This window comes from Falco cherrug, chromosome 13 (assembly GCF_023634085.1).
Source record: "Falco cherrug isolate bFalChe1 chromosome 13, bFalChe1.pri, whole genome shotgun sequence".
NCBI classification, from domain to species: Eukaryota; Metazoa; Chordata; class Aves; order Falconiformes; family Falconidae; genus Falco; species Falco cherrug.
The window spans coordinates 10,997,413-11,025,391 of record NC_073709.1 but is presented as its reverse complement, the minus strand read 5'-3'; the positions used below and the strand labels follow the sequence as shown (position 1 = coordinate 11,025,391).

The following is a 27,979-nucleotide window of genomic DNA, read 5'->3' as shown; positions in this document are numbered from 1 at the left end:
TTTTTTCCTTTTGATTCAGATCCGATGGTGCAGAACCCAAACTTTAGAGTCACCTGAACACACAGCTTCTTTCTTCACCTCTGCACTTGCCATCAGTGAGGCCACTCTCTGTTAAGGTTTCAATACATGCAATTTAAATATTCACACAAGACGTGTCCATTAAAAAAATGAAAGGGTGACTTCTACATCAGTTGTTAACAGGGATCTCAGCATTGGACTGTTTTGGTGTTGGGCTTTTCGGCTGAGCAAGTAGATGTGCTTCTGGAACAACAGGCCTAAGAAATGGGATTTTGCAAAGGAAATATCTGGAAAAAAGTACTAGAGGAAATATATCATTTTCAGAGAGACTGAAGCCTCTCAGCGAATGACAGCACATGAAATGCCATTACGGTGGGAGTGAAGGGAAGGAAGAAAGGAGGGATGGATGGTGGGTCCCCATAGTATAATATGGTAGGTCCACCAAGTCGTGAAAAGACGTGGCGCTTGCTGTCCCCTAGGAAACTGGCCTCCCAATGGGACAGTGTTAAGCATGGGTTTTTTACTACCACTGCTCCTTTGATGCCTCTCATGTCAGGTGGAAATAGCCTGCAGAAAAGGCTGACACGAAGAAGCATGACGTGAGAACCAAATGGCTAGATCTTTTACTTGGGACAGGAGTCATGTTGACTTATACACCATCCCATCATCCTAAACAATTGCAAAACTGTCAAATAACAAAAATCAAGTGCTGCCATCCACTCACACCAAATTCCTGGCTCAGCAGAAGGCCTCTGCACACAGCCCTGGGGACACCGCCATGAGACAAAACTCGCCGCTCCCCCCCCCCCCCCAGCACAGCCATGAAAGGCTTTGAGCTCAGCCTCCAAAACTGCAAAGCACTTGTTTTGTTGTGTGTGGACAATGCTTTAATCTGCCGGGCAAAAGCTGGATGTTGCTCTCTTTTATTCTGGCTGCACACAATTGCAACACTCAAAAAGAAAAGCCCCTTGCCCCCCCGATACCTGCTGCTCCTCCGAACTGCTGACGCCTGGGTGGGCAGCCCCAAGGCGGGGCCATTGGGATTTATTTAGTTCACTGCTGCAGATGATGCCTTTAGTGCCACAATCCGCCCTGGAGTCAAGTCCTAATCATCTGGGGGGGTGATTATGTTCAGTTCTTCCTCCCCAAACCCCCCAGACATAATTCAGATCCAAACTGGAGAGACAAGCAGGCACACAAGAGGGGAACCCGGCACCGCACAGCCCCCCCGAAGCCATGTACAGGAGCAGCTTCCTCCGCGAGGTGCGCAAGGAGAAGTATGAGCGGTCAGATGCCTACGATGAGCTGCGAGGCTCCCCAGAATTTGACAGTTTGGCCCAAGCCCGGGGCCTGGAGAACCTGCAGGAGCTCAATGAGCGCTTTGCCAGCTACATCAACCGGGCGCGTGTGCTGGAGCAGCGCAACACCATCCTGCGCAAGCAGCTGGAGACCTTCCAGCGCATGGACGAGCTGGTGGGCTTGGACGAAGCCTTCGCCGGGCAGATTGAGTTCAACCGCCAGCGAATGCGGGAGCTGGCATCTGACCGAGCCAAGCTGGAGCGGGAGGAGAAGGATGCTCAGCGCATGCTTGATGAGTACCGCAACAAGTAAGTCTTGCAAACAGAGGGAAGATAGCTGGTACCATTTCTAGAGTTAATCTTTGTAGTAAGGATGGGTTTGGTGTCACCGGCTGCTTTGGTGATACCTCTCTATGTGTATCAGACTTGTATCAGGGATGGCATGTAAGCCCACGGTGAAAAGCAAGGTTCCAGGACCTAGAGAGATCTAGCTCCATTTCATTGTCTTACTGCTACTAGATGGGCAGTTGCCTTCTCCCTTCTGTGGCAGTAGGTCCTCACATGGTACACGCTGGGACTGCTGCTTATTAGCTTTAGGAGGATTGTGCTCTGAGCTGCAAAGAGGGATTAACACAATTAAAAACCAAACAGCTTGAAGCAAGTCTCGTGTCTGAGCAGCACAGAGTTACATGACCCCAAACATCTCCTGAAGTGTGTGGGATATCTCTGAGAAACTTATTTACAGGCATTGTGGGGCACCTGGGCCAGTCTGTGCCAACCACTACAGATACCAGATAAAAAGAGTAAATAATTTTTTTCCTGGTATGTGAAATTTGCCTAATTCCCCTCCCCTTCTTCTTTGCATCCCGCTATTTCCATCTTATGTTACTAAAGCAATAGCTGTAAGAACAAGTTTTCCCTAACTTCACCTCTTTAACCTCAATGGTGCCATAAATCAGAGTAGGAGCCTTGGGGGCTGAGGCATACGAATACGAGTGCCTGCAGCCATGTCTAGTCCTTTCCCCTCAGGCACAGGCAGTTTTGGCCCTGTTGCTTAATTAAATACACAATGAGACTCGGTGAGTATTGCTCGTAAAAGGGACTGCTCACAGGAGAGAAGGGTTCTGGCTCCCTGTTACGTATTGGTCAGGTTTTTCCCCCTAAATGCTCACCTGGCTAGTTCACCCAGGAAAATCTGGCAGCAGCATGGAGGCTGAAGAGGAGCTTTTGATCCTCCCCACCAAAGTGTGAAGGATGGACTCGATATAACATGCTTTTAGCTTAGAAAAACTTCTCACTGACAGTGATGGGAAGGAAAAAACTGAAATATTTTCAACAAATGCAGTTTTGGTAGAAGTGTAGCCACTCCCAGGCAACGCTTACCACACTTCATCAGAAACATTTTTGGTAAGGCAAAAAGTGAATCCTCTGGAGTGCTGTCTTGTAGCTGCAGAAATATAGGTCCCTCAAGATTTCACCCCTTGTCTCCATAACAGACTTGTCTGACTTGCTCAAACCACAGGATTTTTCAGTCTGATCCTCTACTGGTTTTCCTCTGGACTAGAAAGTGTAAGACTCATAATATTTTCCTTTTCTGTCTCAAATAATTTTTCAACTGGAAAGAGCCAGAAAACAGATGTGAGATAATTGACGTTGAGGCCATCTGTGCCTTTGGGCTGTGGTCTGATGATGTATTGCTATCAGCAGCTGTACAGTCCTAAAGCACCCTCATCCTGCCCTCCTGAGCCCTGCATGCTGCTCAGCACACACCATCTGACCTGCCATGCTGCCACAGCTACTTCTGTGGCCGCCTTGAGATTTGAATCAAGAAAATCAACCAGCTAAAAAAAAAAAACAAACCCCACAAAACAAAAACCATCTGCAGATCAGTTCAGCGGGCTGCCACACGAACAGCCCATGGAGGCTGTGAGCTACGGCACAGCTATAGATATGCCAAGCCCTGATCTCTCTTTCTCATCTGATGGCAGAGAATTGCCCATCCCGGGGCACTGAGGCTTAATGCTGGAAATGGTCAGATATCCGTGATGCCCTGGCTCGGTGCCAGTGAGTAATAAGCACTTGATTAGGCAGTTTGGTGTTCCAATATTTATGAGTAGGAAATTCAGCTATGAGCCAATCCTATAATTTAGCTGTTGACTCTGATACTTGTTCAGATGGTTTTATTATGTGGTGTCCATGAGATTTTGACTAAACTCAGTACTTAAAGGTCTAGCTGCATATTAATTAACAGTATGTGCAAACTGTATAGAAGCATGTAGTCCTGTGATACAGCTGGACAAAAATGCATACTCCTTGTCCGGGGTATTTCAGGCAGGTGAAGAGTCAGTGCAGTGAAACACACAACTCCCTCTTTGATTTCAAAAACTGGCAAGAAAAACATTAGAAAAACTGGCCAGAAAAAATTCCTTTGTCCTGGCTACCTTTCGATGGATGCCTGCATCCAACTGAGCAGTTTGTGGATTAACTGCCTGTATAGTTCCCCAGCAGAAGGATTTGTGATCTGCCATGAAGATAAGTTACTTTTTATTAGAGTTGCTTTACACAAGCTGTAAATAGCTGGGGAAGCATACAGGGTGTTGAAAATCCTGGGGGGAAATGCCCAGAGAAGGGGTTGTGCTATTTGAAAGTGAGATTTAGGACCTGTTACAGGGGTAGCTAGTGATGACTTAAGAGAAAATGGATGGTGCCTTGTCATACAGTCCCAGGATGTTCAGTCAGCAATAAACAAAAGTAAAAAGGATACTTTGACTATATCCAAGCCAACATGTTGCCATTTGAAAAATGAAACATATGCAGACCGCTACCATGGAAGGGCTCTGGCTGACTTTTAACTGAGTTGCCTTCGGTTGACACCAAGAAGTGAATTTTGGGTGTATTTTTTCTCTCTTGGGAGCTGCTGAATCTGACCTGAAGAAAGACTTTGAAAGTCTCTTCAGGGTCTGAAAAAAAATTGGTTGGGTTTTGAGCTGCAGGTGTTAAAACAAGGCCAGTGCTCTGACACCACGTGCTCTGCCTTCTCACCATGTTTCTAGCTTACAGCTGTCCTGATAGTTATGATTTCAGCTACCTAAACTTATAAATAAAGCTCTCTAAACAAAATATGGGAGAAATAAACTTCTGTGTTGAGGTAGGGCCTTGCCATGCTACCAAAACAAGAAGATTCCTGTGCTGAAGACCTGCTTTCCTACCTGGGTTTGCACTGGGTTGGCAGCAGGCAGCGTGAGTTTCTTGCTTCCTTTTGAAACATTAAGCATCTACTTTTGGCACACTAGGACTTAAAAACCCTCTTAGAGTGGAGCATCATGTATCAATTAGTTGACGAATGTCTCTGTCCTTCACTAACGCAAAGAATTTTAGCTCTTACAACCCATTCCTTTACTCACATTAACAATTTGGGAAATATATTTATATATATAAGTAGACCTTTTAAAGCTACATTTAAACACAGTAGGGCCTGGAACTGCTGGGTCTGTACAATTAAATGCACATGAACCGTTGAAAAGTAGATCTTACATTAAAATTTATTTTTAAACCCTCTGTAGTCACATTCATAGCTTTTCACATTAACATGAATAATTCAAATTCTGTACCAGCGGAGAATTCTTCCTCTTGAAGTTGCAAAAAAAAAGCATTGCTAGGGATTGTTTGGATGCATCTCATAAAAAGGCTAATTATGCTAATTTTATTGAGCATCATTATTATAGCAACATTGCATCTGGCTGTGGGAAAGGCTTGTATTTCTCTCTCCATGATATTAGGAAAGATGCTGAAACCCAGATTTTAGTGCCCTTGACTGAACAGGATTAATTAACTTGAGAAATTAAAAGTCTTGCTAATCGATTGTTTCATTTAAAATTCATTCGCTGCTAATCTTGTGGGTTTTGCATGCAATATGATTCCTTGGAAGTCACTAAACATGGAAATTGATGCTGTGTTCTCCAAGCTGTGCCACGTGGTGATGCTCTGACCTTGGAGGCCACAGCAGAGACCCAACGCCTGTGTGAGAAAACAAAAACAAGTAGGAAAACACAATAGATGGGGTATGGGGAGCAGTAGGGACTCCACCAGCAAAGTCATCTTCAAGCCCTGTCTGCAGGGCTTATCTCTGCACTGCTGCCGCTTCTCTGGTGATAGGGAGAGTTTTATCCTGCTGTAGGCAGGGAGGTCCAGCCTGCCCTCCACCCCCTCCTCAGACTGCAAAATCTTGCCGTGTGGCTGTCAGCCCAGCCTCTTGATAACACAGGTAGCAATCTGTTCATAAAAGTGAAGTGCAGCCCCCACGGGGCTCATCCTACCTTTCAGGGTATAACCCACAAGCATTATTGCCCTGTTTGTTGTCCTTGCAGGACCAGCATTTTGCAGTTTGTGCTCTCTTTAGCACACAAATTGCTGTCATCTATTGGGAAAAGGCTAGTGAAGTGCCTCAGGGAGAGCAAAAAGGAGAAAAGTAGTAGAGAAGTTTAACCTTGGCTAGCAGCAAGCCAAGAGGATTTATATATTGCTGGAAGAGTTCAGTAGGGTTCAACAGAGAAGCAGCATTTCTCATCGTATTAAAGGTGCAGGCTTGACATGAAATTATCTGGTCATTGAGCATCACTTGGATGTATTGTGACTGTTTTCTCTTGGAGCGGAGCTAGCCTTTGCACTGCAGCCGAGGCAGGGTCCAAAAAACAAGGACCTTGCCCTGGCCCCATCTTTTAAAGAGTAAGCACAGCCTGCCTGTCAGCTGGGGATGGGAAAAAAGATTTACAGTGGTGCCGGAGCCATGGCTTTCTGGGTGTAGAAACAAGCCTAGCAGTGGGCTTCCCTCCTGTATGCCCGATGCTTTCACGGGGCCAGTGCCCTGAGCTGTAGGGTGGCTCAAGGGGCTTAACAAATACCTGTAAATCTGTTCGTGCCCCCAGAGAGAGCTGCTAGCTTAAGAGAGGTGAGGTGATGGGAACGTTTAAAGCTCTGATTTGCTTTCTCTGAGCCTGGCAGCCCCTGCTGTTCCGTTTCTTTTCCCCTATGTAAAAAAAAAATTAATATCCCTTTTTTTCTGAACAGTCCAAAAACATTTGTGGCAACCCTATATCTACTTGACCAGGTGAGGAAGTGTTTTGTTGTTTTATATTTAAAAACCAAGCAAATAAACTTATGGCTCTTACGGTCCAGGAAAGGCTGACCAGCAACCACCTAAGAAAAGCTTCACTTCTTTTCAACACTTCCAGCTAATTACTTGAACAGTGAAATCAGTTTTGAAGGATAACAGGGCTGCAATTTGTCTGCCACTGCACTTACATAGATACGTTTCAGCAGGCACAGAAGCATCATGAGGTATCTCAATAATTTCTAAGAGGTCCTTAGCCCTTTTCCGCTGAGCTTCCAGAGTAGGTTGAACATCACTTAAAAGCAATGCTCCTTCAAAGGATAATCACATAATACGAACATTCTCAAGGCTGCCAGGTGGATTTATGGCTGTGTGACACAGCAGGTATTTGGGTCATTTGAGAGTGAAGGAAAATGTAGCTGAATATTTCAGTCATTGAGAGAATTTTTTGAGTGATAACCTAGCAACTAGGTAGATTTGAGTAGTTCTGAATGACATTAGGGCTGAGGTTTAGACCCTGATTGTTGAATGTTTGTATATTACTAGGAGTGTAAATCTAGCCTTTTATTGTAGCTGTGTGTTTGATTTTCATAAGCTACCACATTCTGCTTCGTTCTTGCTCAGTTATCAGAAAGAATCTATATTAACAAAGTGTTTATTGCCAACTGCACACAAAAAGTTTGGAAGATAGAAAACTGATTGAAGGTGAGCTACTTAATGAACAACAGAAACAATGGCAGTCTTGCTTTTGAAGCTGAATGTTCATGGGTGTATCCTTGGAATTGAACCCCATGTTAATACAAATTTACAAAAAGATATGGATTTTTTTTTTTTTTTTTGAGAATAGCACTTCAGCTGAAGAGGCCCGGCAGTCCGTAGGAGTGATGATGACATAAAACCTCATCATTTCCAATTGTTTCTTTGCTGTTTGTTGTAAGATTTGAAAACAGACCGATGACCAACGCTGCTAATATTATGGGATTTCAAAAGAAGGGAAAGTTGGGAAACGAGAGCACCAAGTTGGGTCCATTTCTTTGTTCTGCAAAGTTCTTCCTTTGTGGTCCTGGTCAGTTCATGAGTGACCCCATCCTTTCAGCTTTCCAAGACCTGTTGACAGAGATGAGAATAACATTGGCTGTTTGTCCTTCAGGAGGTAAAAAGAAAGAACTGAGGTTAACATGACCATTATAACTTGATTCTTGATAAGTTTAGTCCAGGAACGGACAAGTTCCCTGTTAAATGGAGCAAGTCCCTTAGATGCCACCAGCATATCTGGGCTCAATCGATGATTTGAGAAGACAGACAAAGGCTTATGTTCAATTCTGAATTTCAGCCAAGGTTCATGCTTCTGTTGATGTCTATTGCTTGTACTGCAAATGAAGGACATTCACCACCGGAATTGACTTGTCACATGCCATGAGGTTTTCTTGTAAGAAAATGACAGCTCTTTATCCCTCTGTATCTCATTTTAGGGAAAGCAAAGGGATAAACAGGAATTGACTATATTTACGTACTTCTGCACTGGCAGCAGATGGAGTTTGATGAGCTACTTGTTCAGTACTGATGGTGAAGTCTCATTGCCTTGTACTATAGGATGCTTCTGGCGGCTTGTTTTTGGTTTTTCTTTTTGATGGGGTCTCATTAAACCATATTTCCTGTTAAACATGTCATAAGTAGTTTATTTAGGGAAAAGCATAAACAACAATATTAAACAATTAGGAAGTTGTATACTCTGCAGTTAAAAGGGTTTTCTAGAAGGCAATTCTATCTAACATACACATAGAGAGTCCTAATTCTTGAAGAACATGTGCTGATTCCTGAAATCAAAGATAAATACAATATGCATCCATTGTTCACTCAGTACAGGAACATGCACATTGTGCTTTTGTGGACGTTTTATAAATGCATAAGAATACTTGGCTAAGTGCAGTCCTTTCTGAGATTCACATGTGATTTTGACCAAGCTAAAATATAAATTGCTATTAACGAGGACACACAGATTGATCCATCAAAGCATCCTAAATATAACATTATTCATATGTAGTCAGTATGTGAAATTGCAACCCTTGTGTTTAAGGAGTCTGTCATGAAAATGCTTATTGAACAACATCAGGTTGAACAGAAAACCAAGTACCATGTAATGAAATGCTAATGTGCTAATGTACCAAATACTCACGTAGCAACCACTGATGCACAGCTGTCACTCTAGTCCAATGCCAACCAAATATCCTATTATTGTAAGTAGTCTGTTCTTGGGCTTTACTGTGAAAAAATGATAGCAAATGTGTGGCATTCCCTTGTCTTCTGCTATGTAAGTTGAAGGCAAGTTATTCAACTCTAGAATTACTCTCAGCATCTGGGACCAAAAAAAAAAAAATTAATGCTAATGCATAAATAAATCTTTTGGGCCCTTTCAAGATTCATGTTCTGCTTTAGTGTGAAGCATATATTGTGCATGATAGTGCAGACAAAAATGCAGTTTGCAGAAGGACAAACCATTGAACTTCATCTCCTTTGTTCTATTTGCAGGTATAGAAATGAACGTGAATATCAGCAGAAGCTAAAAGAAACCCTTGAACGCCTTAATAAGGTAAGCCTGGAAAAGTGGAAAAGAGAAAAGGTCTTTATAATTTTTTTTCTTTGGGTTTCATTTACTACAGCAAGCTGCTTTGAAGCAGCAGTGGGAAATTAAAATGTCAGAGAAAGACATTTCTTGTCATTATGCACTGATGAAAAGTTCTCCTTCCCCTTCATCCCCCTCCTGAAGCCTGGTGCAAATGGCTGAGCTTCAGCCTGTGTGTATGCACTGTGTAGCGCCCTGCTCTGTACAGTCCTGATTTTGGTCACGTAGCCCACAGCCTCAGCTATGCTCAGGACTTCATGAGTTTTTCAGGAAGACCAAGGGCTAGGAGGACCTACTGTGTAACACTCCTTTTCAAGCATCAGCAAATGCCTCCTGCATTCATTTTGGGATCTGCAATTGACACACATGTTGCTTCTTCCACACCCAATGTGAACTTTGAAAATTCACCCTTGCTGAAGATCTGGCACGCATTTAGGTGCCTTTAATAACTCTTTTTAACTCTTAACAATTTTTTTTTAAAGTTGAAAGACAATTTCTCTCTGAGCAAATTAGAGTCTACGCACAGAGGTAAGAAAAAGCCAAATTAGTCAAATCATGCAACCAATTCACATGTCTGAGTCCAAAATTAGACCAGAGAAAAAGTGTTGCTAAATACTTTCTCCGTATAAATTGAAGTATGTTTAGTACTGATATCATGGCATGAGAAAATGCCGATTGTGTCAAAGTTGTGAAGTCTGGTGTGTCTCAAAGCTCCTCAGTCCCTTGCAGGATGTGGTCATCCCTTACCAGGACAAACCTTCAGCTTGCCATTAGGTTTCCAGATAAAAGAGAAGCCCCAAAAAACCCCTGATATATTCCTTACACAGTAAAACACAAGGAAAGTTTATATTGAGCTGTACTTTCCTGAGTTATAATACCATGGGAAGAGAAATAATAACAACAAAAGAAGAAAAGATGAAAGTTTACTAACATATTTAGGAAGTTTCCAAGCCAGGTCTGTAAAACTGAGAAAACCTGATTCATCCTCTCTTGCCTACTAGCTTTTATCTGAGTGAAGAAAGTTGGATTATATCTTTCCTCAGTTCTACTTTTCACAGCTTGTCCTTCATCTTCTGTATTTGGGAACAGTTATGTGTGAATTAAATAGAGATTTTTTTTAAAATTACTGTTTCCCTGCTACAAGTGGCAGGAGCTGTTCTGCTTGAGCACTGTCATGTCAATGATAAGGATGTTTTATATAAAAAAGTAGTAGTGCATTTTAGCATTTCTGTCTCCAGTGAGCTCTAGATATCCTGCATCAGTGCTATTTTCCAAAGCGCTAGTAGGGCTCTTGGGGGCCCTGCAAGCTCTTAAAAAATACCTATGGAGGCAAATATTTTGTGAGGGGTAGCTGGAGCTGGTGGGTCCATCTTCATGGTTCCTCTCAACCAATCTGTAGCTAAAGAAAAGTTAATGGATTTGACAACCCTTGGCACAGCTGATAAGATCTTGAGCTGTGGAGGGAGCTTTTATCCCAGGCTGCCCCTGTTGCAGCAGCTCCTTGCACTGGAGCACCGAATGCTGGAGGGAATGCATCTGATTTTCTGTACGGTGTCCAAGATGTAGCCCAAAACCTGCATGTGCCGATGTAAACCCATGCCTGTTCTGACAGATGGAGAATCAGTTTGGAAAATCAGCAGACACTGGTTCTGGAGAGATCTAAGGGATTTCTCTTCCATGGTAAATGAAAATGCTGCTTCAGCACATGGATCAGTGTTCTGGAATCAGCACCTAAAGCAGAATCGTTTTTCAGAAGCTGAGTGACTAGCAAATACTGCAAAGTTCAGAAGAAAATGCGTTGGGCACTGTGCTGTTCTGATATACAGCATCAGTGAAGCTGATCTATCTGAAAGCTTCAGCATAAGGGAATAAAGGGGAAAATATTTTTCCCCTTTGGAGGAACATTTGGAAAACCCAATGCTGCTTTTGCTTATTATATGTAGAAATATTTGCTTATTGCTATTTTCTAGGGGCCTGGGGGCTTTTTCTGGCTCCCTCCCCCAGACCTCCCAACATGGCCATTATCCCACTGATCTTCCTCTCAATAGGAAGGCAGAGGAGTGCGGAAAAGCAGTGGGCATTCCTGATGACTAGCTCCGAATGTGCTGGTCTGGATGTGTCTGAATCAGCCACTGTCTCACAAAGCAGAGAGACTGCTGGAGAGCTCTCTGGCCGGGAGGCTCAGCGGCATAATGAGACAGCTAACATCTACACATTTTTGGAATAGTGCATGCTGTGCACATGCAAAAAGGAAAATTCCCTTCTACGGGTTATATGCTGCACCCATGGATTTCAGTGGTTTATTTGCAACCTGTGATCCACTCACTGAGACGTTTTTACAGCACGTAGGTAATTTTAAAGGGGGACTTTTATATCCTTGTTTTTTTTTTTTTATTTACACTTCGAGTTAAACGCAGAAATCAAGATTTTCTTGAGGAAAATTGCAAACTCGCAGAGGAACGTAGAAATTTTGTAGAGTTGCAAGGAAGATTCAGTTGACTACTTTCTCAAAAGTGGTATTTTACAGTATTAGTTAATGATAAACCTAACCAAGAAGGTGTGCATTAAGTAGAAAAATCAAGCTGTTGCTTTCACCCTTACATATTTCTGAAATATATTGCCAAGTTCCATGGAAATTACTCTGTGTTCAAGGGTTTGTATTGAATAGCATAACGTAGGAAAAAAGTCTAAATTACACTTTTGAACAGAAATGGAGATTTCACTGGATTTAAATACCGGTGCCACTCATACCTATGAACTTTGAGATCACGATTGTGAGTCATACACCTTATTCCCTGAATTAATCAGACATTACGAACTTTTGTCCTCACAAATCCCAATGTATTAGAAACTTCTGCAGCAAGGTGATTTTTTCTGGACTTGCTCATCTGTCATTTTTATTTCTAGAAATGGCTCCAAACTGATAAACATCTGTGGTACTTGAGAACATGCCAAAAGGAGTGAAAATACTTTGGACCAGCCTGGATATTTTTTTTTTTAAGGGCTTCTTTACTGGGGATATTAAAAAGGCATCTGGATACCTCAGGTCCTGTCATAAACACTAAAGAAATCAATGCTTTAGTCTGTTGATGTTACCTGTTTTAGATGCATGCACTGTTGCAAGCTTTTAGTGTCAAAGACTGGTATTTCATAGCATCTATTACTTGGCTCCCAGCATTCATAAAGCATATGGTAAACAAATTTTGACAGTGCCAGTGCTGAACTGTATCATAAATTACATTTGTGCAGAAGACAAATGTGTACAGTGGGAGAACACGATGAATAAGGTGCCAGTTGTTTGTTGGTTTCATAATTCTTTTGTTTCTCCCAGTAGGCTTCAATCCTCCACGCAGGCTGCTACGCATGTACAATGACTCGCATTATGGCTAAGTGGCTGCTGTGTTTTTGGCACTCCAGGCATATGTGCTGACTGTGCCACGTGTCTCTGCATTGCAGGAAGCTGATGAAGCACTGCTGTGTAACCTGGAGCTGCAGATTGAGTCCCAGTTCCTGCAGGATGACATTAATGCCACAAAGGACAGATACAAGAAGGTAACTGGCCGAATTTGCCATCTTCTTTAGCTCTTCCTTCTAGAGACACGTGTGAAGCCTTGCCTTTCTCCATGGTCTGTTCAGTGGCAAATTAAAGCAAATCTTGTTTGTGTTTTGGTGGGTAAATATAGCACTATATATTTTCAGTGGGCCCAACAGCTGCAGCTGTGGAGGTCAAGCCCAACAGCTGGATGGCTGCAAGTTTCCAGATTCACTCCCTCAGTGTCCAGTGCCTACAGCTGTAGCAATCTCTTGAATTTGTTGACCTGTTACCATGACTCAACCCAGCATGCTGGTCAAGCTGTCTTGTATTTCATGCTAAGAATCTATTTCTTTCATCAGAAGGGGATACCCAGTTTTCTGGGCCAGAACGTTCCAGTTAATCAGCAGACATAATCCTGTGGCCATATTTTTACACTGCAGCCAAATTTTAACACATGCAGCCCCCTTCTCCTTCCTGGGAGAGATATGATGCTTGGGGTCAGGCCACTGTCCCATCTTTACTGCTTTTGAAAGAAGAGACTTACTTTTTTGGACCACATACAAAGGTATTTGTGGTTCTTATTTTGAAAATCTCGTGTGAAATTTGAAATCAGAGAATCTTTAATTAAGACTATGAACTATATTGTCACTTAGTCAAATGCCTGTAATGCACCCTTAGTATGATGAAACTGTTAGCACACATGCACTCAAAATTAGGTCTAAAACCACACTGCAAAACCAAGTCTGCACATGAACTGGACTTTTATGTACTGAGAGAAGTAAATATCTAGGAATAAGCCCCAGAAGTGGAGCACATTAAGGGGAGTACCTTGCTATGGCATTTTCTGATGAAAATGTTTCTTTCTTCACCACAGAATCTTATGGAAATCCAGACCTATGTCAATGTTTTGCAGCAGATCATCCAGACAACACCTCGCGTGTCCCCTATAACCACTGGCATATGTGAGGTAAGTATTGCTCTGATAAATGCTTCAAGTCAGAGACAATGTTTTCTCCTAAAGCACCCCAAGATCCTCTAACTCCCATTCCAAGGTTACATGAAAACTGCAACAACTATGAGTAAGTACATAGTAAGTATGAGTAAGTACTGAATACGAGACAGAAAACTAGCTGTAGCTTTGAAAAACTGAATTGATCAGGAGAAGAGAGATAGAGGTTATGTTAGTCAGGTGCACCCCGGTGTACGTATTAGCCCCAAAAATGGCTTGTTCAAAGTTAGTTGAAGTAGTTGTGCTGCCTGTCTAAGGAACTGGCAGGGTATCTGAGTATTTACAGAGAACGTAAATCTTGTCCTGAAGGGGCGAGATGTGGTGAAAATTTGTAATCAAATAAATTGCTACAGACAAGATGAAAACTTGATTTCCACCAATATGAGTTGTTATCCAAAAACATTTATTAGTTGGAAGAAGATAGGAACAGCTGTATCTATAGGGTCTAATTTCAACATAAGCTGTACTTCTACAGTCCTGCCATTTGACATCTTTTATTCTTAAAGCCCTGCCACAGGGGTTTACTTGAGGTTCAGTATCTATCTTTTTATTTGTCTCTTGTAATTTTCTGTTTGTCTTTACGGTTTATTTCCAGTAGTGGAATTTCTTTTGGCTCTTTTTAAAAGAGTGTAACGTACTTTCCTGTACACATGTTGTTTTCTTCCAACCAGGAAAAACTGATAGCAGAGAGGAGGATCCCTGTTCTGCAGAGCCAGCTGGAGGAATACAAGAGCATCCTCTGCCAGCTACAGGCGCAGAAATACAAACTGCAGACAGAGGTACTGTCATCACTAGCCACAAACACAACCATGATGCTCATGAACTCAGCTCTTTTTATGGTCACATGATAAAACCTGAGTGGCCTTTATCAGGGTCTTGTGAACTCAGTTGACTTGGAGGTGTGTTTTCTTTTTAGTTTTCCATGTTTTTCTTGAGCTGCTTCATTCCCGTTCTCTGAGTGGTCCAAAGGTCCAAATTGTCAGGTTTAGATGTCCAGGGGGGGCTGTAAGTATTATAACCAAAATAAAGCTGTCTTTACTTATCGGAGTAGCTGGCGGGAGAAGGATTCCACATCGTAGCTGGATTCCTGCAGGAATGACTCAGCAGGTCACGGATGGAAAAGTCACACAGGGCCGGTCTTGCTTGTTTTCTTACTGAGCTCAGGCTGGAAATTGGCTCCATGAAAAATGATGGGGGACCTTCTGGGCTCTGCCCAGTCCTTTCCATCAGTACCACATCCAGTGCTGAGCTTGCTGGGAGAAGGACTGGACAGGCTTAGTAATCAAAACTGAAATAGGTATCAAGCTACACTGGCAACCTGTGTTCATCCCTGTCACTGCTAAGCACTCAGTCAAGGCCTCTCCTGTGCTTAGACGCTACCCGCACCAAAACCATCTGCTTTTTGCCAGTTCCTGATTTGCAGAAAATGCTGGCCAAGGCTTTGACTCGCTGCTCCTGCCCATCTCCCAGCCAAACCTGCTGTAAATCAACCTTCCTTCTCCAGCCAGTGTCTCCAAGTGAGAGTGCAATGCAGGGACGAGAGTGGCAGGAGATGGAGGAGCAACTAAAGTCAGTAGAAACCAGACCTGAATAATTTCCCATGGCAGGTCTATGTCCACACAGTTGAATGTTTCTTAGCAGATAGGGGTGGAGAATGACCACCTTATGGCCTCCAAATCCAGCTTCCTTTGTGCCTAGAGTTGTCCATCTGGGGTGAGGGGAATGATATGATAGCATAAAACACCTTTTGGTGGGATTTTGGACTCTTCTGGACAGCCATAGCAGCAGCTTTGAACTTTCTGAGCTTAATACCTTTCACTAGGGCACTTGGGGACAGTGCTCCCACAGGTCTTTTCCTTGGTCTCTTTCTCATGTCTGATGCTCTGGTGGAAAGGACACATGCACTCTGGGAAGGGCAAGAATCAATACGGTGATAAGTGAGATAACGAATCAGTATAGAAAAAAGGGGAGAAAATCAGCCTTCTGCTGGCAGACGGAGAGAGGCGCTCTTTGGGGAATTAATCATACTGCTTCCAAAATCAAATCTTCATGTCCCATTTAGAAAGAGTTAATTAGTTCATTCATTCTCATGCCCTGAGATTAAACGAGTGTAATAACTTTATGAGTGGAGGTTGATGGCATGATTGCTTGTGACAATGAAGGCTGGATCTGATGACTGAGGTGTCCTCGAGCTCTTTTGCTTTCCTGTTTCTGGACCTGATGACTGTGCTGCTGAGATGTTATTGACCCCACCTTGTGAGCACTAAATACTAAAGAGGTCTGTGGAACTTGTTGGTCCACTTGTACAATGCAATGCCGTCAAACTAATGGCAAGGGACTTAGCTCGTAAATTTAGGCTCTGAAAAGGCTTTTGAAAATCTTGCCTGTAACATGTAGAAATAAATCAATTATTAAAGAATCCATTAGTCAGTTATTGCCCTATTAGCTTTTTGTGAGTTCACCTCTTTAAAAGCTGTTTGAAAAGGGGAAAAAAAGCCCCCAGGTGATAAAGGAACTATTATAAAAGGCTGAAAATAGCAGAAGAAAGCAAGAGCAGAATTACACGGTCACATAACCCACCGGTAACGCCTGCCCCTTGTTTTTGCAAAGCACTTATCGCCACCTCCTGGGTGATGTGCTCTCCCATGGCTGGAGTTGAAGCCTTACCGCACAGCAGTTACTTCTACTGCTGAAGTAAAAAAGCCAAGGAATTGAATTTAAAAAGGAAGCTTTTTATTTTTAAAAAAGACCCTTCCTTAACCTTCAGTGCTTGGTCTCGGACCACGGAGAAGGAAGAACAGGTTTTGCCCAGGTGCATCTTCCTGGTTAAGAACTTTTGCTCTCCTTGTAAGACACGGCTGGCTCTGCCGAGGCCATCTCTGCTGAGCTGCGAGTCATGCAGCGAGACATCAGCCAGGCTCCTGTGTGTGGGGCAGGAGACATCACACAGCTGTTCCCTTGGCTCATGCTGATCCCATCACGCTTATTGTAGAAGAGAAGCCGTGGGATAGATAAGGGAGCGGGGGACTTACTGATTTTGAATACCCAAACAAATGCAGTGAAACGGCTGCTGTGTTTCAGCAGTGCAGCCTCACGCAGGGTAATTAAAGGCAAGACATGTTTTATTACACTTGAAATATGGGGATGCTGAATGCTTCAGAGCTGCTTCTTTTATGCACCAATTTTGTTTACCAGACAACCATGCTGGAGCAAGCGATTAAAAACACCCAGGAGAGTTATGACGATGAAATTCAGCTTTACAATGAGCAGATTGAAAACCTTAGGAAGGGGATAGAGGAGGCCGAGAGAACCTTGGAGAAGTACACGACCGACTGCCGCCAGCTGGTGATCTACCAGCAGTCCCTGGAGAACGAGCTGGAACGGTACAAACGTATCATCGAGAACGAGGACAGCCGGTAAGGCTGGATTTCTGGACTCCTCCAAAGGGGCCAGTGATCTCTTTTATCTCCTTTGAAAAATGTATTTTTAAGGGCATTTGATCCACCCAAAGCTATGGCCATTTCATACCTCTCACTGCTAGATATCCAGGGACAGGAATCTAAATAGAAGCCAAATCTGGTCAAGCCTCTGCCGAGGAAAAGGTCAGAGCCATTTTGAACGTCTCTCTTCCATACAGTCCCCTTTTCAGATACTGTCCTGGCATCAGTACGCAGAAGTCAGGAGCATATATATGAAAGCAATTTGAACGCCCTCTCCACTGCCCAGGCGTTTGTGAAGCTGCTGCCGTACAGGCAGGTTGGTTTTGCAGGGCTCAGGCAGGGCAAATGTCCTGTAAAGCAAAACACTTTCACAGCAAACCCATTCTTCAGGCAAGGTGGGAGGAAAAAAGGTAGAATATAAGAAATTTGCAGGGATTTGGGTTGTGCTTAAACCTACGGAGGAGCGCTGGCTCCCTCTAATGCCAACCATCAGCCTCACATGAGAAAAGGAGCTGGGCTTTCACAGCAGGGCCTGCAGAGGCAGATGCAGCAGGGCCAGACCCCTGAGCGCCCAAACCGCTGCTCTGGCTTGTCCAGAAGATGCAGGGGAAGGACACTCACTAAGAGTCAATCATCTCACGCAGAGAACAGATATTTTATCAATTTTCAGTATTTCATTTTGGACACCAAGTTCTAGTTAGGAGTATTTGATCAGTATTTGATATTCTCCGTGCCAAAAATCAAAATGTGCATCTCTTGCGTATCTACACAGGGTATATATCTTCCCTAAAGGCCAAAATATTCTCTCAAATTCGGGCAGAGCAGAATAGAAGGGCCACAGATACAGTAACTGGTTTGCATATGAGCCAGCCTCTCGGTTTTAATTTTTAGTCCTTAATACCACTGACTCCTCAAATACTTTCAAAGGAAGACCGCTCAGTTTTCTTCTTGCCATTCTGAAAACAAGAATACGCAGGTAACTTTGTAACGGCTACCAAATGGCCAGCATGTACGGCGCTTGCTGACCTCTGATAGGCATGGATGGACCGTTTGCCCATCCAAAATCTTCCCATCCTTTCAAAGTGCTGTGCTAAATTACAAACCTGGTGCTATGGGTTTTAATCACTGGTGTACCTCATACTTAATGGAGCATCTCATGTCTCCTGCTGGTGGAAACCAGCCTAAGTCCTGTGAAGGTGCTGGGGCTTTGTCGATTCTCCCCAGATAAGAAACAGGCTGCCATCATTCTCTTTGAATCCACACCACAGAGAAATACATTTCTTTAGCCTCCATGGTTCATTTTGCACAATTTCACTTGCTCTTGATGGAAATGAGGGGGAGAGATCTGACTGATGTGTGTCTTCTCTGGCAGGTTAAACTCCGCTATAGCAGGAACGCCAGTCACACTCTTCACGCAGATCTATAGGCCTGTCCAGCCTCCAGCTTCGAGGGGAAGAGGTAAAACTGTGACATGTCTTCCTGTCTGTCCAGAGCAGCAGCACTGTATTTTAAGATGTTTTCCCACTTGTCTTCCATATGAACGCCAGCCGAGACAGCCTGACTCCAGGCTTGCTAAGTAAATACGACAATTTCAGCTTACCTCAGCTGGCTTTGGGACAAGCTGTCAAAGGCCAAAACCACAAGCAAAAGAGCTTCTTTGCTAATTTCTGCAATTTACTACCTAGGCCAATCAATAGAGCAAAGTCAAAAGGCACCTGAAACTGTGGAAGGAGCCAGGGGTTTTGTGCTGAGTTGTTGAGAGTTGTTGGCTCACACCGCAGTCACATGCGAAGAGCAGTCAAGGCATGTTGAGCGCTGCAGGCAGGCGGAGGGTGCTTTTTTGGGCCTGTTTACATCCCGTGGCCTGGATTCCTTTGAATGGTGGTACCTCCGTGTTGTCTGATTGCTAGTTAGGATTAGAATGCTTGTAAACCTGGTGACAAAGAAATGGCCAGGACTAAAGTAGCATGGCTGCTTTTAACAGAGGGGAGTTGGTTTATAGAAAGGTACTGTAGGTACTAACATATGGGATGACCTTAGCGTAGCTTAAACCCAAGGCTAGCTGTGCTTTTACTAATAACTGCCCTGAGAATGGAGACAAACTGTCAAATTGAGGGGGTTTTAGAGTGCAGCTGTAATTTTTCTAACAACTGCTCTGTGTACCCTGGCAGAAATGGGTCCATAATGCCTGAGACCAAATCCTCAGCAGCTGTAAATAACTACCTTGTTGCAAAGTGTTGTTTTATACCTGCTGAAGATTCGGCCTGTCTCCAGCCTCACCTCTGCTTCCTACCTGCAAGGCAAACAGGGCATTTCATGTATATTGTGATACCTGTGACTTGGGACAAAACAGCTTCCTTGGGGAAAGCATATTAATATCTGTCTGTCAATGTGTTTCCATAATTCCCAGTACCAGCCTCTGTGTCTCTGCTCTAGCTGTTTGTGCCAGGGAAGCCAGCAGCCTGCCTGTGCTCCTGTGGCTGCTGCTGCTCAGCTACCGTGGGGTTTGGGACTACTGACAACCCAGGGGATCAGAAATAGCCTGCTGGCAGGACGGCTCTCTCTGGGGTCTAGAGCTCAACATTGGTGTTCCGGTGATGCAGGATGCTGCTCCTCGGCACCGTGCTGCTGGCCTGGCGGCTGCTTAGCTCTGTGGCCACTTGCCACACCTCCTGCGTCTGCCATACCCCACGCATCACATACACCCAAGTGAGTGGGGGTGCCTGGCTTGCCCTTAGCCCCACGGCGGGGCGTCCCCCTGCTGAGCCCATCTTCAGGAGCACTGGAGGAGCTGGTGGTGACACTCACCTGGTCCGCTCGCCCAGCAGCCCTGTGTTCAGCCAGGAAGTTTTTAAATAGGGCTTTTGGGTTTTGTTCCCCCCCTAAACCCTAGCAGGAGTTGTAAAAGTCAGACAAGCCATTTGCACTTAGTCCTTCTGCAAGGCCGTGCCTCTAACTTGGGGCACCTGGCTTCAACCTCTGCCGTAGGAGATGATGCTTCTTGTCTAGTTAGCAGGGCTGAACCCTGCCACGGCGCCTGGGAGGAAGGTGCTGAGCCTGGCAGCAGCAGCCGGTGCCCAACGCTTCTGCTGAGTATTAGCATGGGCCTGATAGGTCTGCCTCTCCCATGCATGGTTGTCCTGTCCTCACGCTGCGCATGACAGTGGTGACCTTAGACACCAAGCGGCCGCTTGGCCGAGGAGAGGCTGGTTAAGGTTAAGAGGAGAGGCTGGTTAAGGTGCTGACTGAAGCCGTGCTCACTGCTGCGGTGTTCAGCTCTCCGCCTGCAGCAGTGAGGGTGAGAGGCGGCTCTAGCGTTTGCAGCGACTGTGTTCAGCACTGCTTGTTGTTTGCTTTGTTCTAATTTTTCCCTAGATATCACCCAGGCTGTGCAAGACATTGCCAGTGTAAAGCCCAGACAAAAAGCTCTGACAAAGAAAATTGCCAGGAAAAAGGAGCTGATGTCTAAAGACATAACTGACGGTCTCTCGCCTGAAAGAATGTATGAAAGAACTCTGGAAGGTTTTGACCAAGATCCGCTGGAGTTTAGGCATGAAGGCTCAGTCACATGTGAATCCAGGCAGGAAGGATTAGAACTCGAAAAAGAAGCAGGCCCAGAGGACGTACCTGATGGAGCCCGCATAAGTAAAGCCTTCGATAAATTGTGTAACATTGTGAGGGAGAAAATAAGAGTCTGCAAGAGACCAGAGCCTAAACCTGATACCCATCCTAAGGGGCGTTACGTGCTGGTGACAGGGGAGGAAGGCTATGAAGAACCTTGCATCCTGGCCCCTTCCATCCCAGCTGGGGGAGGCATCACAGTTTCCACCGGCAACGGGAAGGTGATGAACGGTGGTGATGTGGAACCCATACCAGAGCTGCCAGAACCTGCTGAACCATCAGAAAAAGAGAAAGGGGCTATCTATGAAAGGAGAGAAGAGTTTGAACTCCAAGAGGAAGAGAAAGAAGATGTGCTTGAATGGGGCAAAAAAGCAAGAGGAAAAATTGAGCAAATCACAACGTATCCAGACATCTCTGAGCCTGAGACAGTTCCTTCCCCTGGTTTGGTAAGCCCAACTGAGCCAGGTGTCCTTCGAGAGGCAGAATATGACCGAGAAGATAAGCAGGGCCTTTTATTCAGGGAAGCAGGCTTGCCTGGCTCAATGAGCTATGAGAAGGTGGAGGTGGTAGAGTCCATTGAGAAGTTTTCAGATGACAGGATTCAGACGTACGAAGAGACAGCGATGATTGTGGAGACAATGATAGAGAAGACAAGCAAGAAGAAAACAGGTGACAAAGGCTCTTAAGTGACACCCCCCCACCCACCCCGATAGTCAACTTGTCTGGCATAGTTATTAAATGACTGTGGTTGTTTGTGTTTTGTTGGTTGTTTTTTTTTTTTTTTTTTTTTTTTTTTTTTCCTGACCGAATGATACAGTAGTGAGGTTTTTGCTGTTTGGTATGGAACAGATTGATACCGTGATGGTAATTCTGTCTGATGTAGGCTCACCTTTGGTGCAATGACCACTAAAGTGCTCCAGGGCAACAAGTAATAGGCACATCCTATGCAACTGATTTTCATGATTAGGACAAGTTGAAAGTAATTATTATTAATTACAGAGCTACCTGGCTTTCCACAGTATCTGGAACGAATCTGCGTATTCCTCTACTGCTCCTATAGCTGCCGTACGATTCCCCATCTCTCAGACAGCTGCAAATGTTAACTTGTGACATCTGGTTCATTTAATAAAAGTTTTGCCTTCTAATGAAGATACCCACTGTGGGTTTGTGTTGCCTTTACCGATGACTAGAAGTCTCTACTAGTAAACGTCAGCCGACTGGGTGTGCAGTGTTTTTTCCAGGGAAAGGGCTGGATGCCTGTTAACCTAGATCTCTCTCAATTTACAGTCTTTAGAGATGAGCTTGGCAGACCTTTCTTTTTGGATCAAAAGACAAACTCTATCTGAAATAAGCTCTTACTTCGTATCTTCTCAGAATAAAACTAGAAATTCCACCAAAGTGGGGAATAATTCTTATAAAAGATACTAAAGGCAATATTTGTCCTTTTCCCAACACAACTGAGGTATTTATGGATGCCAACAAGCTTTTGAGCAGACTGCAGCCAACTCAAAAGACTGTGTGTTTTGGTATTTTCTTGTTAAGTACTTCCTCAGACCGTAGCGTTTTACAGAGTGTAATACTGCCAAGGGGCCCTGTCACAGGCCCGTCACCGGCAGTGCCACAGAGCTCCATGGGGTTGCTGGAACAAGCACCCTGGGGACGCAAAAAGCAACACTTCTTCAACAGTCTCATGCAGTTTCCAGAACCTTTTGCCTCTGGGGGGGGGGGGGGGGGGGGGGGGGGGAGGAATAAAAAAACCAAACAACAAACTGCTACCTGTGTATGTGCAAACACTGCTGCTGCATCATTTAGCCCTCGGCTTGACTTCAGGCATACAGATAATCCCATTAAAGCGAGGCACATACTGGAGTGCATCACTGGTTTGGGCTCTACATGTTCCTTCTCCCATCCCATCCCAGTTCTCAGGTTTTGTTTCAGCTGCTGGCATTGTTGTGCCTTTTCCTTCTGGGTGATTGCTCCCATCAGCTGTGCAGGAGGGGGCTGGGCACCACTCGCGCTTCAGGACTGCCTTCTCACATCACCTAAGACTTTCCTCTGTATCGTGTTGGGTTCCACCACTCTTTGCTGCTGACACTGAAATTTTTTTCTGGTGCTCGTCAACCTTGTTCAGCAGCTGTGCAGTATAAATATCACTCCTAAAGTGGATTTGGTGGCACGTGTTACTGAAGAAGTCATGTACTGCATTGCACAGGCAGCAACTCGAGGTTCAAGACTTGAACCGAGCTGGTGGTGAGTTGCACCACGGACATGGCAGAAGTCAAGGGCCATGAAGAACTAAGGCCTAAACTCTGCTATGATCTCTGACCTGCTTGCCATGGGGCAGTTGCCCAGTAAAGCTGCAGACGACAGGCATCCTTCTGTGAATTTGTATGAAAATTATAGAGAAAAAACACTAGTATTCTGTGTTGAAAGGTACAGTAAAACCTGACCGCTGAAAGGTACAGTAAATCTCATGATTTATGGGGTATCTGCTGCTTGAAATGCAGATTCTCAACCAAGTGTTCAAATGCTAACGCTGCAGTGTAATGGTGAAATACTTGCGAGCAGCTATTCAGCAGAGCCAGTCAGAACTGTGCCGGGAGGTTCCCTGCCAGCTTTTACCGCTGCAGACATGGTAAGAAATGTGCCCCGTGCTAGGGGAATGTCAGCTAAAAAGTACTCAAAGGTGTGGGTGGGAAGTAGGGAGGAAGAGGGCAGTGGTTTTGCTTTTGTTCTGTTTTGTTTGCTTGCTTGCTTGCTTGTTTGTTTTTTGTGAAGTGCTCCAAACAGCAGAGAAATAAAATCTGCCGCAGCCTTTCCTTGGGGCCAGAACTGCTTACGAAGTGGAGTGCAAAAATGTCACTGTCTGTCCGCTTGAGCATCCCCTTTCCCACTGAGGGCAGCAGTTCGGCACCCGCATCACTGCATGCCTCTGCCCTTGGAGCCAGCAGGTTTGAACCATGTAAGTAATGCCCACGGCTCTTCCTAGCCTGCGGCCTTCACCTTTGGTGTCCCACTGTATCGGAGTTAACACAAAGCCTGTTACTCTCCATCTGTTGCTGTCAACTCTTTTGGAGGACTGTGCTTATTTTCTCAATATCCCACACACAAAGGATACAAATTTCTTTATCAGTGCAAAGAGCAGAGGAGTAGGAAGTCATCCCACTTAGACAGCGTATTACCTCCGTGTACCTTCGGATAGGCAATGATGATAGGACCTGCCAGTTTACAACAGCTCTTTATTTTACTCATATTATAAAACATCATCACAGGGCTTTAGTTAAACAGTGCTCACCTATTTCAAATCATGAGCTTCATTTTCCCCTTTATTAGAAATACTAACAAATTAACTTTATTTTCCATCAGCAATACCATAAAAACTTAGTCTAACTGGACATATTTTTCAGCGATCCCCTGATGCAAAAATCCTGATGAATTTGAAGATCTCTATATTGTATATACACTTAGTTTTATATATACTTATATCAAAACTCACCGTTTCTGTATATCACTCATTATCGTGATCCTTCACTTAATAAATTATGTCAGCATTATGAAAATATGAACAACCATCTAGTTATTTTGCTGCTTAATAAGATATTTAATGATTGAACAAAGAACTGTAAAATTACATGAATGCAATGGAAAGTCATGTACATGTTCATCTAAGATTTCCACATGGACTTTGCTTATTCCAAAACTTCTCCCACCTTTTACAAGTCCTTCAAAAGCTTCCAGTTACCTCTTTCTTTGAACACATACACACCAAAAGTTACGATGTGTGTACGTGTATTGTACATTACATACCATATGTAATTCTACATATATTTATAAGCAAATATATGTAACAGACTCTGAATAGACATATTGTATGTAATAGAGATACAGATGTGTTGTATGCATTTAGACATACAGGTGTATGCATAAAAATAGAGAGATATATATGGTAAATTCTTCCCTCTGATATGCATATGTTGCTCTTTCTGAAACTGGGTGCTTTTCACGGAAACCTACTGCCCTCAGTGTGATCCGTTCACTTCCAAAGACAGCAGCAAACCCGTCCCCAACCCGTTTGACTTCAGGGAGCTCACGCCTCCTGAACTCCAGTTCATGCTTTGAAATGGACCCATCTTGTCCTTGGGTTAAGTTTTAAATCACTAAATTAAACACAGTTGGCACTATAATGTATTTGAACAAATAACCAAGAGCACTTCAAAAATAAAAATCACACAGGGCCTGATTCTTCTCCTGCCGATGCCTGTTTTACTCCAGTGTGACCTGATTGTCTGAAGGGACTGCTGCACGCAATGAGGAACCTGTGAGTAGCGTGAGGCTGCTTGTCTTGCCTTTAGAGTGTAATTCACATAGACTTTGAGCAGGCTGAGCTGTTTATTTTGCGTTTGGATTTGTAAAGGAAAGAACAGGCCTCTTATGGAAAGATAAAAGATGGATATTCACAAGAAGTAACAGCATAGATAATACATTCTTAAGTGAAACGTGTCCACCATACAACCTTTGGGTTATGTTTTTAATTTATTAGATAAATATTTACTTACTGAACGTGTTTCTACTACTATGCACCTGATCAACCAGGACAACTTATTAAAATGTTTTAGATTAATACTCTGCATATTAAAAATACATAATAAAATTCTGAAACTAGTCACTGCTAAAAATTAGATCTTGGATCCTGCAAAGATCTGAAGCACCTGCTTAAAAGTAGTACTTGAGTAGGTTCACTGGTAGCCTCTACTGTAAAGCGAGTGCCTAAATATTTGCAGAATCAAGACCCTTTATTGTTCAAAGGTTAAATTTTGGATCTCAAACCTGAGAACATGTAGTGGTTGCTACCATGAGTAATGCCCACCAAGGAGGATGTTATGTCTTGCAGCAATAGCCAGAGCAGATTCTGAGAGACTGATTTTACTCATGTACGAAAAGCGAAGGTGGGACTTGACTCTATAAACAGCAAAGAGCAATGATTACCAACAAATCTTCCTGAACACACTACATTTTATTTCTCAAGAATGCCAATTTTGCATCACACATTAATAACTTAGGCATATTTTTCTCCTTAAATATATATGTTTAACATAAAAATAACAAATCTCTATTTTTAAAAATGAAAGTTTGAATAAAATATTGCTTTGGGACGGAAACTGCACACTTCAAATTTCTCCCACAGCAATGTACTGCCAGGTTGTAAACCCCAGAAAACAGGGGTCTGCGGTTGGAAATGCTGACACAGCCTCATCTTGCGCTGCTGTAGTACATCTCAGTATAGAGACAAGCAAATGCACTTTTGCACACCAGAAATCCTACAGCTCATTCCCTATGTGCTCGTTCTGCTGTAAGATGGAAAATTGATTTAAATTGCCAAAATTCAAAAAACAAAACAAAACTGAAACTTGTGCTTCTAGAATGCCCTGACCCTGTTTGCAAAGCACTTCCCCCTGTCACCCGGCTTTGGCATCGCTTTGCCTTCCTTATTGCAAGCCTGTTGACCCATTCTGCGGCTGAAGCGTTAGCGTGTATGTCGTGTAAGTGTACGTAGTAAAGAAAACTCTCATGAGAATTGGATTGCTAGATTTTCTTCATCTCTGGGTTATTATTTTTTGTAGGGTCTAGTGCTACTTTGGTTGAACCCAATGGGGAAAGTCCCACTGAAGTCAGTGATGCAGAAGGAGCTGTTAGACGTTCACAGACCTCTCCAGCCAACCTCTCTGTGATTCCCTCTCTCACAAGAGTTTTTTAAAAATGTGCCCATTATCACCAACTGCTGATGTTAATATTCACTTGTCTTTTTTTTTTAATACAAACAACATTTACCACAAAAAATATGAAGGGAAAAGCCATCAACTTCTTTGCAGGTTATTACCTATCTGTATGACACAAAAGAAAAATCATTTACAGTCACAAACTGTACATAGCATTTGGTGGGGGACAGTATATTTATGGTTTAGAGTAAAAAAAGGATTGCTTCAGTGGTAATTAAAATAATTATTGGCGAGACATAAGACTTTAAAATGAAGAAAGTGTGATAATTTGGCTACAGAGACGATCATTGTAGTATGTCTAACACGGAGGTTTGGATAGTAGAAAGGTGAGTAGAGGGATCTGGGGAAGGAAAGACACCATCATGCAGAACAGCACTAGTTCTTGCTCAGTATACTCTTCAGGCTTCTCTCCACTGCTTCGTCTAATTCTTCTTCCAGCTCTTCCTTCTTGGACATGGCCAGTTTGGACTGATAATCTTTTACTATCTGGTCTATATATGGTGCGCTCTGGGTCCCATGCAGCATCAGTGTCCACTCCTTCAGCACGCCCCGCTGTGGCAGGCTGCCGACAAACCCAATCTCTAGAGCCCAGGTGCCTCGGGGGTCTTCTCCCCAAGTGTGTGTGGTCATGAAAGGCCATTTGTCAAAACCCACCTTGGAGTCGTCATCCCTGGGGCGCCGGCTCAGTAAAATGGACTTTGTTCCCATCGGCGAGGTCATGTTGATGTTGAGGTCTCCTCGCCTGGTGGAATTCACAGTTATAACTGCTTGGACGTGTTCAAGGTATCGGACAAAGTTTTCCTTCCCCTCACAAGCATCAGTCGTAAGCGTGAGGACCAGCTTGCCACTTGGTGGTATCTTTCTGCAGGTCAAAAGACAGATAAGCAAATTAAAAGGATATACACAGCGCAACATGGCTCATGCTAAAGCTACCAGGTTTTGGTGCGTCAGAAAACCCCATGCTATTTTCCTTACTAATATATGGAAAAGTAAGGAAATAACAGTTGCAAACTCAGCCAGAAAGAGAACATTCGCTTTTTAGAAAATATTTGAAAATACGTTATGAAATGCACACCTACAGAGAGAAGCAATACAGTTAGGAAGTACATACGGCTCTTTAAGAAATATTAACGTATATTTAGTAGTGGCTTTTACTTATCGCTAGTATATTGTGTAATAAAAAAATAATAATGTGTGTGTTCAGTAAAAGAATCAAGAGCGGTCAGTCATGTCTGAACAGTCACTTTAAATTTAGGAGCAAATGGCTGTCTGGAGCCAGAGGAGCCAGTTGCACGGAATTTCAGTGCAGTCACATTAAAATCTGCATCTTTGTTCTGATCTGGAAACCAGCACAAACATGGGATCCCAGTGTCAGCTCATTTGAAAAATATTTTTCCATAAAAATTGCTATCTTTGAATGGCTCCTCTATGGCAGCACACACACTGAGCAAAGACATCACACTTGTTGCCAGTGTTGCTGCACCTTGAAGTCACAAGTTTCTTGGGTGTTATAATTCAGTCCTCATGAAGGCAAATGAACCACTCACT

General features: G+C 43.7%; 2 protein-coding genes across 2 annotated transcripts in view; one reads left to right on the top strand and one right to left on the bottom strand.

Moving 5' to 3' along the window:
* Positions 1 to 35: 35 nt before the first annotated feature.
* On the top strand, positions 36 to 21,805 carry BFSP1 (beaded filament structural protein 1). Its single transcript, XM_005445592.3, has 8 exons — positions 36 to 1,625; positions 8,956 to 9,016; positions 12,506 to 12,601; positions 13,459 to 13,551; positions 14,265 to 14,372; positions 16,789 to 17,009; positions 18,406 to 18,491; positions 20,409 to 21,805. Exons 1-8 carry the CDS (start codon positions 1,255 to 1,257, stop codon positions 21,338 to 21,340), a joined length of 1,968 nt encoding a protein of 655 aa, XP_005445649.1. The 5' UTR covers positions 36 to 1,254; the 3' UTR covers positions 21,341 to 21,805.
* Positions 21,806 to 23,875: 2,070 nt separating this feature from the next.
* The window catches only part of PCSK2 (proprotein convertase subtilisin/kexin type 2), a 109,093-nt gene continuing 104,989 nt past the window's right edge, over positions 23,876 to 27,979 (bottom strand). Inside the window, exon 12 of the mRNA XM_055726006.1 lies at positions 23,876 to 27,293. Within this exon, the coding sequence (XP_055581981.1) occupies positions 26,807 to 27,293 (487 nt within the window). The 3' untranslated portion in view covers positions 23,876 to 26,806. The remainder of the gene's footprint in view (positions 27,294 to 27,979) is intronic.